This window comes from Lichenostomus cassidix, chromosome W, assembly GCF_008360975.1.
Source record: "Lichenostomus cassidix isolate B80296 chromosome W, HeHo_3.0, whole genome shotgun sequence".
Classification (NCBI taxonomy): domain Eukaryota; kingdom Metazoa; phylum Chordata; class Aves; order Passeriformes; family Meliphagidae; genus Lichenostomus; species Lichenostomus cassidix.
This window is the reverse complement of record NC_139510.1, coordinates 1767091-1783437: the sequence shown is the minus strand read 5'-3', so window position 1 is coordinate 1783437 and position 16347 is coordinate 1767091. Positions and strand designations below refer to the sequence as shown.

The 16347-nt window shown below is 41.7% G+C and overlaps 1 protein-coding gene across 1 annotated transcript in view; it reads right to left on the bottom strand.

Annotated features, from left to right (window-relative positions):
* Positions 1-16347, bottom strand: part of LOC146425294 (E3 ubiquitin-protein ligase UHRF2-like) — a 162307-nt gene continuing 145960 nt past the window's right edge. Inside the window, 6 exon segments of the mRNA XM_085041509.1 lie at positions 1-1941; positions 3542-3640; positions 6576-6736; positions 7120-7240; positions 7995-8008; positions 8081-8204. Of these exon segments, the coding sequence (XP_084897635.1) occupies positions 1795-1941; positions 3542-3640; positions 6576-6736; positions 7120-7240; positions 7995-8008; positions 8081-8204 (666 nt within the window). The 3' untranslated portion in view covers positions 1-1794.

The following is a 16347-nucleotide window of genomic DNA, read 5'->3' as shown; positions in this document are numbered from 1 at the left end:
CTGTAGCAACAATGCATTCATATAGTTCATTAGTCTTTAGTAGCCAGCTTGCAAAATATACAAGAAAAAGCACAGTGAAGCTCACAAAAATAGACTAAGAATCAACCTGTTCTTGAAAAAAATACAATATAACGGAAGAAAGACAAAAAAAGGACTATGCACACCACATTTTTCTGTTCTTTAATCCAACTGACTTAAGTGCTGTTTGTCTTTTGTTGATTTATTTTGGGTATTTGGATTTTTTGGCTTTTTTTGTTGAATCAACCCACATAGACTAGACACAAGTAAAATTAAGAAAGCAGTGGTAGCTGAAACTTTATGAAGTATTTTTCATCCCGGTAATTTGTTTTCCTCTGCCTGAGGTAGTTACAAAAAACAAATCATAATTTAAGCACCAGCTAGGACTCATCACTTAGACTTACAGCTTCTGGTTTAGTGGATATTTTCCTCCCTTTAAAAATTATTTGTCAGCTCACCAAAACTATCTTTGATGTTAAAGACAGCAGAGATTTAGAGTTCTCACTTGTGTTGGTTTTGCTTGGCCCAGTTTTTGCTAGTGGGGGGGGGCGCCACAAAAATGGCTCCTGTGTGTTCTGTGTGAAGGTTCTGGAAGCTTTCACCATGTCCAGCAGAGCTAATCTCTGATGGCTCTGAAGATGATGGACATGCTGCTGGACAAGCCTGGGCCAATTAGAGATGTTGGTTACGCCTCTGTGATAACATACTTAAGAAGAAATCAAAACAATGTGAGCACACACTTCTTTTTAGCCAGAGAAGGAGGAGGAGGTGAGAATATGTGAGGGAAAACAACATGGAGACACCAAGGTCAGTGGAAAAGGTGGGGGAGGAGGTGCTTCTGGCGCTGGAGCCGAGAATCCTCTGCTGCCCATGGTGAGGACCATGGTGAAGCAGGTTGTTCCCCTGCAGCCCATGGAGTCCACGGGGGATGCAGAGATCCACTTGAATCCTGTGGGGAGGTGCCCACGCCAGAGCGGGTGGATGCCTGGAGGAAGCTGTGATCCAGTGGGAGTCCCAGTGGGGAGAGAGGCCTTGCTCCCGAAATGGAACAGCCTGGCCTCTGAGGTCTGCACCCTGTGGATGAGGGGCCCACGTCACAGCAGTTTTGGGAGGACTGTCTGCCCGTGGGAGTAGGCTCACCTTGAAGCAGGTTCAGGCAGGCTGCTGCTCATGTGATTTGGACTCATGCTGGAGAAGTTCGCAGAGAGCTGTCTCCCGTGGAAGGGTCCCCATGGCAACGTAGAGGACGATTCCTCTCCCTGAGCAGCGGAAGATCTCGGTGATGGACTGACCAAACCCCTATATTGTGTCCCCCTGTGCTGCTGGTGGGAAGGTGGGAGGGGGGTGAGTGGGGAAATGGTATCTTAAGGGCTTTATTTTACTTCTTGTTAGCCTCCTCTGACTCTTTGTTAGCAATAAATCACTTTGCAACTCTAAATTTTCAGCCTGTTTTGCTCTCAGTGCGTCATCTCCCAGTTCCTTATCTAAACTCATGAGCCCTTTGTGTGTTAACTTTTTCCCCTCTCCTCTGCCCAGCTGTGGCAGGGGAGAGCGGAGAGATCAGATGTCGTAGGTGCCTGGCATGTGACCAGGGTCAAACCACGACATCACTACATGAAGAAAGATTGCAATGGTGTGGAAGTTGATTAGCTGATTCAAAATGTGGCAATAGGTTAACTTCCATCAAGTTGGCTGGTTCACTGTTGACTTTTAGATGTTTATTCTCCTTTACTGTCTATAAAATCATTGGGAGAAGTATGAAATTATTTGAACACATCATCGTCCTTTACTGTAACCAGGGAAGAATTGGTCAAGTAGTGTCTGCAATATCTTGTTAGGAACCATGGCGTAGCTCTTTCCAAGGTCATAGCGGCAGGCAGGACAGGTAAAAACTTCAGCTCGGAAAGAGCGCTGTAAACAGCTCTGGGGCATACAAGGACAAAGAAGTAAAAGTGTTAAAGCTTTTGCTTTGCATCAAAAAATTAGCTAGCAAAAATTAAGTAATTACTAGGAACCAAAGATGCAGTTTCCCACATTTCCAGAAACAGCAAGATCTTACTGAGTTCTCTTGCCATATTTGTACCTTTAAAACTGAAATAATGTACTGGGTCTGTCTGGGATGGAGTTAATTTTCTTCATAGCAGCCTGTATTGGACTGTGTTTTAGATCTGTGACTAAACCAATGTTGATAATGCACCAATGTTTTAGCTATTGCTGAGCAGTGATTGCACAGCCTTCTCAGTGTCTCATTCTACCTCCCCAGTGAGCAGGTCGGGGATGAACAAGAGGTTGGGAGGGGACACAGCTGGGACAACTGACACCAACTGACCAAATCGATATTCCCTACTGTTGTGCTGGAGGGTGGTCTTTCCAAAGTAGTCATTGCTTGGAGACTGGCTGGGCATTGGTCTTCTTGGTAAGCAAATGCCTTTGCATCTTTTTTTTTCTTTTTTTTTTCTCTTCACTAATTAAACTGTTTTTATCTTGACCCATGAGTTTTCTCATTGTGGAGAGGACTGGGTGAGCAGCTGGTGGGTGTTTATTTGCTGGCTGGGGTCAACTCATCACAAAGGACTTAACCAAATAAATCTTCTTTTCATTAAGAGGCAAAGCCTTGAGTCTATCAGGAATTAAGCATTACTACTGAGATACTTCATTTTCCCTAATGTGTTTCTATGAATCTATCCATAGTTTCTTTCTAGCATTTCTGTTAGAGTGCTGTAAGTATCCCATGGTTTCATTTCAAGATGTAGCTGAACATACAGGTGTATAGCATTTTATGTAACAATCCATAGCTACTTCATCTCTATGACAAGACTCAGTGTTTAAGCCTTGTGAGTAGAATAAAATAGGTTTCAGACTACAATATCTGAAATATGGTTATGAATGTTGCCTTCTTTTTTTGCTTGTCTTCCAAACTGCAGACAGTCCAAGCATATAAGTAAAATATGAAAATTTTATGTGGGCCAATCTTTGCCCAAACAACACTGTCAGTGTCTGTCATTACCTTAAAACAGTAATTGTATGTTACTTTATAATTAGTCATTGATAGCTTCAGATTCTATGCTTTGAAGTTGTTGCCATTAAACATTCTCCATGTTTTTTTTCCACCACTCAGTATATAAACCCCCTCATAATATTTTACCTCTATGTAACAAGCAGCTCTTTGAAGGAGCAGTCTTGCTCTATTTTAATTTCTTAACTACATAAAATTAATCTTATTCTACCAACATCCAGCTTCTAGAACAAGCCAGTTGCAAGCATAGCTCCACTAATAACAATGGAGTGATAAACTTGATACATCATGCCTATAAGAAATTATACTAAACACATTTCCACTTTTCTTTTTACATAAAATGAAGATTGATTATATAGCAGCCATACAACTGGAAGCAAGCACGTTACATTTCTTGCTCAGACTTCTAGGCAATAATTATTGGCTTTCTAAAATATATGTTGGTTTTGGTGATCAATGTTTCAGGGCCAAGAACACAGTCCAGAGCAATATAGGGATTATTCTTACTTTACAGACGTTGTGGAGGCACTCTGTTGTCACTGGCTGATAAACCAGCTCCTGACAGCAGACACACATAAAAGATTGTTCCAATTTTTTCAGGAAATTCTAGTATAGGACAGAAGAAGAGAAAAGTAGAACTATTAGAGGCACATTCACAAATATGCAAAAAAAAAGGACATTTTTAGTTAAAATTATTAAAGGTTATTTAAAAAATAATTTGCCTAACTACTGCAATTATTACCTATATTTAAATTATAAATTCACAACAAAATTCACACACATAAAGTGAGTAAAAAATGTGGCTTTCATAGCATTTGGTAAATGCAGAGATAGATTCATGGGATACTCGTTTAACATCCTTATTACTCCTCCCAAACTCAGTTAGCATCGTCCAATAATGCTACAAAACTGCTAGGAGTTGTTAAATCCAATAGTCAGTGTGATAGGACAGTTGGACATTGCAAAGATTGCTTACACTGAAACTTTTCTAGTATGATCATCATGTCTCAGTCCAAGTTACAAATTTCCTTCCAAAGCCTACCACAATTGCTCCTGTATTCATGGGCATTTACATAAAGACATTCCCACACCCTCTGCTATTACCTCTACCTGTCTTCTGCTTATTCCCTATATTATGGTTGTGCACAGCTTCTTGTTCATTCTTATTTCCTCAGAAGAGAACCTCTATTGGGCTCAGTGCAAAGTATACATTGAATAAATTATGTTTATTACATTAAAAAACTTTTGGAGGGCTCATCTTATATCCTTCGCACCTGTGAGAAATAGTGTGGCTAACAAAGTATTTAGAAAGCAAGTCCATGAACAAATAATTTCCCTGCTTTTTTTAGAATCATAAAATGGCCTGGGTTGGAAGGCACCTTAAAGATCACCTTGTTCCAACCCCCCTACCATGGACCATCCAGTAGATCAGGTTGCTCAGAGCCCCATCTAACCTGGCCTTGAACACTTCCAAGGATGAGGCAGCCACAGCTTCTCTTGGCAACTCGTTCCAGTGTCTCACCACCCTCACAGTAAAGAATTTCTTCCTAATATCAAATCCAAATCTACCCTCTTTCAGTTTGAAGCCATTTCCCCTTGTCCCCTCACTACATCACTACATCACTCTTGTAAATAGTACATCTCAATTTTTTGTTTTAGGCTTCCTTAAGGTACTGCAAGGCTGCAATTATCTCGCTCCAAAGCTGCCTCTCTCTCCAGGCTGAACAAACCCAATTCTCAGCCTTTTCTCATAAGAGATGTGCTTCATCCCTCTAATAATCTTGGTGGCCTCCTCTGGACTCGTTCCAACAGGTTGATGTCCTCCTGTGCTGGGGACCCCAGAGCTGGATGCAGTACTCCAGGTGGGGTCTTACCAGAGTGGAGTAGAGGGGCAGAATCACTTCCCTCAACCTTCTGGACATGCTGCTTTTGATGCAGCCCAGGATACAATTGGCTTTCTGGGCTGCCAGTGCACAATGCTGGCTCATCTCCAGCCTCTCCTCCACGAGCATCCCCAAGTCCTTCTCAGCAGGGCTGCTCTTGATCTATTCAGCCTGGATTGATACTGGAGGTTATCTTGATATCAGTTTTCCAGAAGTCAGAGAACTAAGATTTTGAAGGGTATTTGGTTGTACATTATTGTCAGTAAAAACAAAACAGAGAGCCCATCAAGCCTGATTCTTGGCACAATTCAGAGAATTTGGAAGCTAATATCTGTATTTAGTGATCATTGGTATAATTTTGCACATCAATGATGGGAAAGTGATTGCTGCTGCTTCGCAAAGGGAAAGCAAAGTACTGTATACTTTTTTCACTAAGAAATTCACCTCTGTACCTGCTGGAGATATTTAATTGGTTTCTTGAGTCCTCACTGATATAATCTGCAATAGGTAAAAGAACCTTCCTGGTTTTCAGTCTTTTCAGAGCAACACTGAAGAATGTGGGATAAATTTTGTGCCATAGATTTTACACATACAAGCATACTCACTCCAGTATACAGGTATAAAAAGCAGAACTGAAGTTACTCAAAATATGGTTATTTTCAATAATTTTAATAGTATTAGATTTATCTCAACTGAAAACTTATAATTAAAGTAGAATGGTTGTTTCAAGCATTAAGATTTATTTTTTCATTGCAGCTATCTAATGGTAGTTGCATGATTCCCACTGGAATTTCTATATGGCAATCAAAATTATGGGCAGGAATCTATAGGAAAATAACTTTCTAGTAACTGGATTTATGTTAAGATAGTGTTTTCTGCTACTTTAGAAACACATATCTACTGTATTTTGTCACATAACTAAGTTGAAAGTCTAATTATTTGCAAACTCACCAGACAACTCACTGATAAACAACTTATAACTTTACAGTATCAGCTCCTGTACAAGTACAGTAGTATTATAGCAATACTAGTACTGTCAGTGGAAGAACAAGGAGTTACTAGATGTTTTTTTCTGTCAAAGAAGCAAAGTAAATAGCCCCTGGAAATATGTAAATGAAGTGATTTATTACATTTATTTTTAGGCATCCATTCTTCATCTAATATTTTGTTCTTTCATTGACTTGATAGTGACCTTTACCATTCTGATACCTCGATTTATTTTTCTTCTGCAAAACAGCTAAAATAACTATGAATTGTAACATCAATAAAGCTAATTAATGCTCAAAGATATAATATTTTGTAGGATATTCCGAGACTAATTAAAAAAGGTGTCTTCAAACTTGAACTATCCTTGCTATTTTCTTGACAGCTGGGAAGTGTTTCCTCTTTTTTACCTAAGGTTCTTTCTATAGTGAGTGAAATAATCTGATAAACTTGAGTTAAAATATTTTCATTTGGTATCTAAGTCTGAATATAACAGTATTTCTTCTGTATCCTGAAGTGAATGAAATTACATGCCCCTTCAACTCTTTCTAAACAGATAGTATGTATTCAGCAATTTTAAGCAAGTGAACTACATTTTAACAAAGCCTCATTTCTCCTAACTCCATATAAAAGAAAGGTTAAAAATGAGTAATTGAAACGTGTTGCAAGCCTACTGGTCCTTCCTTAAGAGAAGCAAGTACTTCATCCCACAGTTTCTGGTTCATACAGTCTTCTTTAATCAGCCACTGCTGTTGCTGGGTCAGTTGGAAAGCTTCTCCTTTCCTTCCATCTCCCATTCTCATGGCTTTGGATGTATTTTTAGTCTCCTCTATACCTGTTGAAAATTATGACAAGATACAGTAACAGTGGTGGTTTGAACTATTAAAAAGGGAAGACAAAATTATTTCTAAAAAGATAAAACATGAATCACAACTATGTAATGATGCAATAAAGCTCCAATTCAAATTGCTCAGATTTATTTTGAACTATAGATTATAATTACAGAGAAGATTGTTCATTTTTCTGTGACGTTCAAGAAAAAGAAACCTTACAAGTATGGAAGAGCACCATAAGATCCCCAGCTTCCCAATTTCTATACTGAGCACTTAACACACTACTTTTGGATTCCAAATGACTTCCAACTTTCTTGTAGTTTTCATACTATTGGCTTATGTATAACTTGACAGAGCTCTAACTCTAAGAGGTAAAATGAAATACCATCAATTGTCCTTTTCTGGTTTCCATTACTCTGGCTGTTTGGCTCCTGTTTCCCACTTTGCTTCTTAACCTTATCCTTTTTCTCTTTACTAGCCATGGCTTCCAAATAACCTTCTGGATACTAAAAAAACATGATAAACATATTTAAAACAAAATCCAATGGCATCTGGAAATTCCCAAACACTGGCAAGTTTATTTTCTAAAGGAATGTAAACCCCTATGACTACATATTGAAATTATATTAAAATATTTTTTAAACCCTATATAAACAGGAAAGCTTTAAAATTAATATATTTTTAGAAAGCTGTCGTTAAGTCAAAGGATCTGATCTAGAATAGGTTTTATTAAAAGGCACCTTACATCCATATCTACAGCTCTAACTAGACAAATTAGAAAGCTAAAGTTGAAGATGATGTCATGTAGCAAAACAACCCATCCAAAGGAAATTATTGGCTTGCTGAGGAAAAAAAAATACTACTTTCATTCTTCTCATCTGCCACAAATTTCACAGTGCCAAAGTTCCTGCCTGAAATATGTTATTTGTAATAGTTCCTCAATAATAGGTTACAATTAGAGAAAAATACATAAAAACATATATTTTTTTAAATTCTAAGAAGAGACAACTTCTGCAAGAGATGCTTTTATAAATCTTATCCCATGTAAGGATCAAAAACTGTATTCAAAGTTATTTTCTGATCATATATACAGAATAATTTCCTGTTAAAGCATAAGACTTAATCAACAATTCTTTCCACTTTGCAAATATCATAGTTTTCAAAATAGAAATATTTCTAAAATATAAAAATATTTTTGTATTATATTTTGTAGTAGTATATGAAAATGGCCTTTGTAGTATATGAAAAATGGCCCTGAACTTTTATTCACAGTCCTAGTTTTAAAATTTAAGATTCCATTTACTTGAACAGAATATCAGAGTAACTTGGTGAACACTGATTCTGACCTGAACACTTAGACCGTTTGATCCCTTCTGAAGTCCAAGGTGCTGGTTCAATATCATCTCTCCTCAGAAGATAGCGCCAAACTAAGAACCCGCATTTCCCAATTTCAGGCCAATATTTTACCACCTAAGGATAAATAACAACAGGCTTATATTTTTGCTATCACATTAGATCATAGAATCATAGAATCATAGAATCATAGAGTCATAGAATCATAAAATTATTTTGGTAGATATGAAAGGACCTTTCATCCCTGAAACAGTAACAGCTTATCTGTTTTTCCCTTTGGCTCAGTCAGCGGAATAGCTTGCCTTGTGGTGAATTATCTCAGCTGAAAACATCCTTAGCCAGCAATAAACATCCTGCCTTGAATGCATGGGAAAGGATAAGCAAAAATTCATGACTGACAGACACAGCACTTTTACAAACTATAAAAGACCACTATAATTTTCATAAAATCAAAAATCTCTTACACACTCTCTCAGTGTGTGGGGAGTTCTTCTTGAAGTCGAGACGTCAGCAACAATTTACTCTTCTGGAAGTTGAGGGAAAGGAGATTTTTGTACACCACTATCATTTGTTGGTAAGTGACATTGGCTCCCAATCTATACTATTTCTTCGCTAGGTGTAATATGGGTACCTTTATTATAGTGCACTGTCTTATGAACCTACTAGTAGTGTTTCTTTTGTTTATCCTGTGTAGTAAGAAGTCTGTCAAAGTCTTATATCTGTTTTCCCTTGTGTCTATTCAATAAATAATTCATGCTGTAATATACCTGATTGGTCATTATTAAGAACTTGCAAGCGAGAGTGGTTTTGGGGTGCTGGTCGCCTCAGTAAAGCTGCTGCCTACTGCCAGAAACCTGGGCAAAGGCAGGGGCCCTCTAAATGCTCCCCTCTCATTCATAACAGTAGGAAGGAACCTTAAGGATCATCTAGTTACAACCCCCCTGCCATGGGCAGGGATGCCACCCACTTGGTCAGGTTACTCAGGGCCCCATCCAACCTGCCCCTGAACATTCCCAGGGATGGGTCATCCACAGCTTCTCTGGGCAACCCGTTCCAGTGCTTCACCACCCTCTGAGTAAAGAAATTTTTCCTAACATCAAATCTAAACCTGCCCCTTTTCCAGTTTAAAACCATTGCCTCTTGTCCTGTTGCTATCTGCCCATATAAAACATCCCTCTACCTCATTTTTATAAGCTCCCTTAAGGTACTGAAAGGCTGCAATGAGGTCTCCCCAAAGCCTTCTCTTGTCCAGGCTGAACAACTCGTTCTCTCAGCCCGTCTTCATAGGAAAGGTGCTCCTGCCCTCTGATCATCTTTGTGGCCTCCTTTGGACCTGCTCTAACAGGTTGTCTCAGTTTGAAAGACAGGTGTCTGCTAAGAGAGGTTGAAACCTCCCTTAGGACAGAGAATGTGATTTCCCCTCCCTCCGAATTATTTTAATTTTGAAAATCAAGGGCTTTCAGGCAAAGGTATGGGAAAAGGAATAACAGTTCTTTACTAGTATATATAAAAAAGCAGTAACAATATTAGCAACCACAAATAGACCCAGAAACCAATGGCAGATGACTTTTGAGCTGCCCAGCCTTTTCCCGTGTGGTGTAATTATGGTCGCAAGCAGCAGTGGACACTGTTGAGCTCCCGGTAGGGCAGGGCAGGTGCGATGACTGCCGAGCAGCTGCAGGTGGTGCTGTGGTGCAGGGTCAGGTCAGCCTCAGGCAGCTGGTGATGGCGGAAGAGGCTGAGAGGCAGGCAGGGCAGCAAGCAGCTCGGAGCGACGAGCAAGGTGGCAGAGGGGAGCAAGGGGCTGGCTCTCCCCGGCTAGCCAGCGAGGTAGCAAGGGCTCCCCAGTCACAGCAGACGCCGCGGTCTCGTGAGGCAGAGCGGGGTGGGCGGCAGGGGCAGCCGGACTCCCTGGCAACTGCTGCGAGAAAATGCAGCCAGGGAAGTGTGCACTTCCTAGTGGGAAAGAGGTTAAATCAAAGCTCACCCAGCCAAGAGGAGAAAGGCAGAGCACAGTTGGATTTTCCTGTGGTCGCAGCCAGAAGCAAGGAGCAGCCTCTCCTCTCGGTGTCCGGACGACCAGAGTGAGTGTTCCAACGGCTGGCTCTTCCCTTCCCTTGCCCCTTTTGTCTCTTATGAAAGAGTTGATGGCTCTAATCACCCATCTATTTGTTGCTTAGCAACAGGAATGGAGAGAAAATTCCAAGGCCCCCCCCAATCTCCGACACAGGTCCACATCTTTCTTTTTCTGGGGGGGCCAGAGCTGGAAACGATACTCCATCTGGAGTCTCACAAGGGCACAATAGAGGGGGAGAATCACCTCCTTTGACCTGCTGGCCACAACTCTTTTAATGCAGCCCAGGATGTGGCTGACTGCTTGGGCTGCGAGCTCACACTGCTGGGTCATGTCCAGCTTTTTATCCATGAGAACCCCCAAGTCCTTCTCATTAGGGCTGCTTTCCCTGACTTCTTCTCCTAGCCTGTACTCATGTCTGAGATTTCCCTAAGCCAGGTGCAGCACCTTGCACTTGGACTTGTTGACCTTCATAATGTTCTCGTGAGCCTGCTTCTTGAGCTTGTCCAGGTCCCCCTGGATAGCATTCCTTCCCTCTATCGATTGCACTGCTCAGCTGTGTGTCATCAGCAAGCTTGCTGAGGGCGCACTCAATCTCACTGTCTATGTCATTGACAAAAATATTAAAGAGCACTGGTCCCAAGACAGAGCCCTGAGGGACACCACTTGTCACCAGCCTCCACCTGGACATAGAGCCATTGACTACAACTCTCTGGCTGCATCCATCCAGCCAATTCCTTATCCACTGAATAGTCCATACATCAAATTCATGTGTCTCCAGTTTGGAGATAAGGATGTCATGTTGGACTGTATTGAAGGCCTTACAGAAATCTAGACAGATGACATCTGTTGGTCTTCCCTTGTCGAATGTTACCATCACTCCATCATAGAAGGTCACCAGATTGGTAAGGCACGATTTGCCCTTAGTGAAGCTGTGCTGGCTGCATGAGATCACCTCCTTGTCTTTTATGTGCCTTAGCATAGCTTCTAGGAGGATCTGCTCCATGATCTTCCCAGGCACAGAGATGAGGCTCAGCAATCTGTGGTTCCCCAGGTCTTCCTTTCTCCCCTTTTTAAAAGTGGGAACAATGTTTCCCTTTTTCACATCACCAGGGACTTCATCTGACCACCATGACTTTTCAAATATGATGGACAGTGGCTTGGCAACTACGTCAGCCAGTTCCCTCAGGACCCTGGGATGCATCTCATCAGGCCCCTGAAGTGCTAAGGCCTGAACAACAGGCCCTGAGCCAAAGCTGACCTCTAGATGAACTTTCCAACCAAATGTTATTTGTATTCACTCATTAATGAAGTATTATTAGCAATATGATAAATGTATTGCTTCATTGACAAAACATGTATTTATCTTTCTGTATTAAGAAACTGGACAAGGCCACATCTGGCCTTGTTTGGGGGTGTAAGATCAAAGACAACTCCCTTGGTTCCTCCTTGAGCCCTGGCAAGGCTTTGGGAGAAACCCAACAGGAGAATGAAACCAGATGTTCCCACACTAGAAGTTGTCAACTTGTTTATTCAACAATATAAAAGCTGGGCTATTCTCACAGCGAAGTCGGAAGCCTCATTGCCTGCAAAGATGGATGCACCACAAGATTTCCCAGTTACTGACAGTGACTCTCCAGTCCTTCACTGTGACAGCTTTCCCCACCTGATGTTTGTGGATCTAGATGAAGGGGTAAACTACTAGGGTAACTGGTGATGTATCTTTCTTAATCACTATAGGCAATCTTTTGTAGTAATGATTAGGTGCATTGCTTATCTTATCCTTTTGTGATTCTTTGCAGTTTTGCATTATAGTAAATTACACTATTCCTTAAGTTGGTGTCTGTGTCTTTGGTGGTTGTTGTAATGTGTGTCCTTCCTGTCCCTGACCCCGCCCCCCTGACCCCTTCTGACTGGATGTGAGTCAGGACCGCCCCCCATCCCTAGAGATAAAAACCCCAGCAACATCCGGAACGGGCCTCTTTGGTTCTGGACTCATATGGAACCTGTACCCTCCCTCGCCTTCCCTTCTCCCTCCCCAGTCTCCCCACTCCTCCCCTGTTTTCCTCAATAAAAACACCATGGAGACCAAGAACCAAACAGCTGCCTTTCTAAACCTGCAACGCTTCTACAAGAACCGTGTCTGACCAGCCCCACAGCTCGTGGCCATGGAATGACCATCCTGCGTGTTCCGGTTCTAGGGCAGCCCTCCCCCGCAGCAGGGGGGGGCTGCCCTCAGGTTCTGCACTGCTGCAGGTGGTGACCCTGCCCACCAGAAAAACAGCCCCATAGACTTGTGTCTATTCAGTTTCATCAAGTGGTCTTGAACCTGCTCTTCACATATAGTGGGAGTGACTTCACTCCCTCCCCCCTCCACAGAGGGTCAGGGACTTGAGAGAAGTGGGAAGCCTGACTGACAGTGAAGACTGAGGTGAAGAACTCATTGAGTACCATATCAGTTTTCCCCTCTTGATTATCGGGGGGAAGTACAAGTGGGAAAGGTACCAAACACCTGGCATCTTAACCAAGATCAGAGCAAGAGAATACTGACCCTAGAAGCTCTGCTAATCTGTGCGTTTGTTGAGCATCCTGTGGAAAATTATTTCAGTGGAAGACCAATTGTGTGTGTGTATGATTTACTGTGATTGAAAACAATCATCACATGCATGGAATGCTTGAGACATGTTTGTGTTACAAAATTAGCAGAGATCCTGGGGACCAATCAGAAGGGGGTTATTAATCTGTAACGAAATTAAAATAAAAGGGAGCTCGCATGGGAAGGAGAGGAGGAGAGAGAGTAAAAATAACACCTACGAGCTCAACACTAGAATACTGTGTGTTTTTTCCCATCACTGATATGTTGATTTTTTATGTTTAGATTTTTCTTTGCATTAGATTTCATCACCAACATTTGGTAAGCTCTGATGTGCGAACATATCAAAGACATGATACTGATGATGTGCGAATAGATCAAAGATGTGATACTGGCGATGGGGGACTTTTTGGCGAACCACAATCCAACAGCAGTAAGTTGCTGGCACATCCTATAAAATTAGGACAGTGGTATTCACTGGACAAAGAACCACGGGATCGTGTAGTCTAATATCATGGGATAAGGGTTTCCCAGGAGCATCGGCTCTACTTAAAAGTGTTACAACAAATTCTCCACACTGCAGAACATAAAATCTCTGACAAGCAATTAGAGTGACTTTTATTACTGGTTAAAGAACACTGTAACTGCTTTCCAAATGACGGGAGCTTTGATGTTAAGGTATGGGAATGTGTGTGGGAACATTTATGAAGACATAAGGACTTGGTTTTATGATTCCTGATTTGGTAATAATAATGTGGTGATTTCTCATGAGTGCCTTAGAGCCCCTACACATAACCGAGGCAGGAGATGATGAAAAGGATACTGATAATGAACCAGATGAGGACGTATTACTGTCAGCTCCTGTTTCTCCTGAAAAGGAGCCAGCACTGTATCCTTCCTTAAAACAGCCCTTAGAACCCCCTGCCCCCCTTCGGCATTTAGCGAAGAACCATTTGCATCTTATGTACCCTCCACTGTCCCCCCCATACCCCCCCCGTCATGAAAAAGGACCCATCTCTCCCTGGCAATGCTCCACAATCGTAATTTTGCTTTTCCCATTATATATCGACCTCACCAACCCCCGATTCATGAGGGCCTTCCTTTAAAAGATTTTAAAGAATTACAAAAATCAATACAGGAAAATAGGCTTCAGTGTTCATGTACTGTTGGAGTTGCTGAGGTAGTGAGTAACTCTTATTTAATGACTCCCTGGGATTGGTTTAATCTATTAAAGACTGTATTAATGCCAGCCTGGTATGCTGTATAGAAACTAGAACATCAAGAGTTAGCTGCTGTACAAGCTATGGAAAATATAATTAATGGAGTGGCTATTAGAATAGATATGTTAGCTGGAACAGGGCAACGTATCACAGCACAAACACAAGCGGCACAGAACAAACAGTTATTTGCTCAATCTTCTTGGTTAGCTGTACATGCCTGGAGAAGGATCCCAGAGGCAGGAAAAAAAGCTTGTTCATTTGCATCAATAGACAGGGACCACAGGAACGATATGTTTCCTTTATTGATAAATTACAGGGTGCTCTTCAAAGACAAATTGATAATCCTGAGGCAGCAGACATGTTGCTTATGCAGTTAGCATTTGAGAATGCTAATAGTCACTGTCAAGCAGCTCTTTTGCCAGTAAAGGGAAAAGCCACTGGCATTGGCAAATATATCAAAGTCTATCAAAACATTGGCACTGAACCTCATCGTGCCTTGGCCCTTGCTGCTGCTCTTTCTCAGATACAATTCTCAAATGAACCTTTGAAATGTTTTAATTGTGGCAAGGAAGGACATATTAGTAAAAATTGCCCAGAAAAAAGACAAAAAAGAAAAGACAAACCTCCATCAGCACTGTGCCCTCAGTGTCACAGAGGTTATCATTGGAGCAATCAATGCAAATCAAAATTTGACAAAGGTGGGTGACCCTTGCTGGGAAATGCCCAGGGGGGTGTGTGGTCTGGCGCCCCTCTGGTCTCCAGGGCCTCTCTCCCGACAATGGGATCTCAGGAACAAAGCTGGCAACAGGCCAATACCGAGTCTGATTTATTCCCCACAACAACAGGCAGCACTGGCTTGGACTTGGCAGCCACCTCAGAAGTAATACTTAAAAAGGCTAGTGAAATAGTGCTTGTTGATACTGCAGTTTGGGGACCTTTAGCAGAAGGGATGGAAGGACTAATTTTGGGGAGATCTAGTTTATCGAAACAAGATATATTCGTGTTACCAGGAGTGATTGATTTGGATCATCAGGGAGAAATTAAAGTGATGGTTATGATTTTTACTGGTTATGCTGTGATTGCAAAGGGACAAAGGATTGCACAAATATTACTTTTATCTTACTGGGTGCCTAATTCTCAAACAAACACCTGGGGACATGGAGGGTTTGGTAGTACCGACAGAATGATTTACTGGACTGCTGATATTACTAAGGATCAACCTCTGCTAACTCTTTGGATTAAAGGAAGATCATTTACTGGGCTTGTGGATATGGGCACTGATGTTTCTATTAGAGCTGAGCAACACTGGCCCCAGGAATGGCCCTTAAGGCCGACACACACATCTATAGCAGGGGTAGGAGTACAGATTCCTTGGCATTGTGGGCATTTGTTGCAAGTGCAGGGACAGGATAAACAGATGGGCTGGATTCAGCCTTTTGTTTTAATAACGCCTACCAACTTCTGGAGACAAGATCTCTTACAACAGTGGCACATGCGAATAGTCACAGGAGAGATGTCGCTGTTGAGCAGCTAGCAGAGTAATGAATGCATCAGTTCTCAGTGGCAAGAAGGAATGACCTTTATTGTTTTGATTTCATCACATATATAGAGTTCTCAAAAGTCACCCAGATTGGTCAGTCAGAAGCCTTCCCCCAGGCCTGATTGGCCAGGCCTGCACTGCCCAAGTTCTGGGACACTGTTCCAACAACATCCAAACTTTATCTTTATTTACAAAACACAAGAAAACTTCTCATGGGAAAAACCTGTGCTAGCCACAGAGAGACAAATTTGTCTTAATGGCCACTGAAAGAATCCCCCTAACTCAAGCTTCACTGCCTTAGAAAAAATCCTGTTTGCATAGATCAGTGGCCCTTGAAAGGGGATAAGCTAATTAAGGCAAACCAACTAGTACAAGAACAATTACAGGCAGGCCACATAATTTCTTCTACTAGTCCCTGGAATACACCTATTTTTGTGATCCCTAAGAAATCAGGAATGTGGGATTTATAGCATGATTTATGGGCTATCAATGCAGTCATAAAACCCATGGGTGCCCTGCAGCCAGGTACCCCAAGCCCTACCTTACTGCCCAGGGATTGAAACTTTATTGTTATTGACTTAAAAGACTGCTTTTTTACTATTCCTTTGCACCCTGAGGACTGTGAGCATTTTGCCTTTTCCGTCCCTTCAGTTAATAATGCTGAACCCATGTGTCGATATCATTGGACAGTGCTTCCTCAGGAGATGATAAATAGCCCTACTATTTGTCAAATGTTTGTAGCCAATGCCCTGGCACCTGTGCAGGCTCAATATTCTCAGAGCCTCATTTATCATTATATGGATGTTATTTTAGTTTGTGCACAGAATGATTCA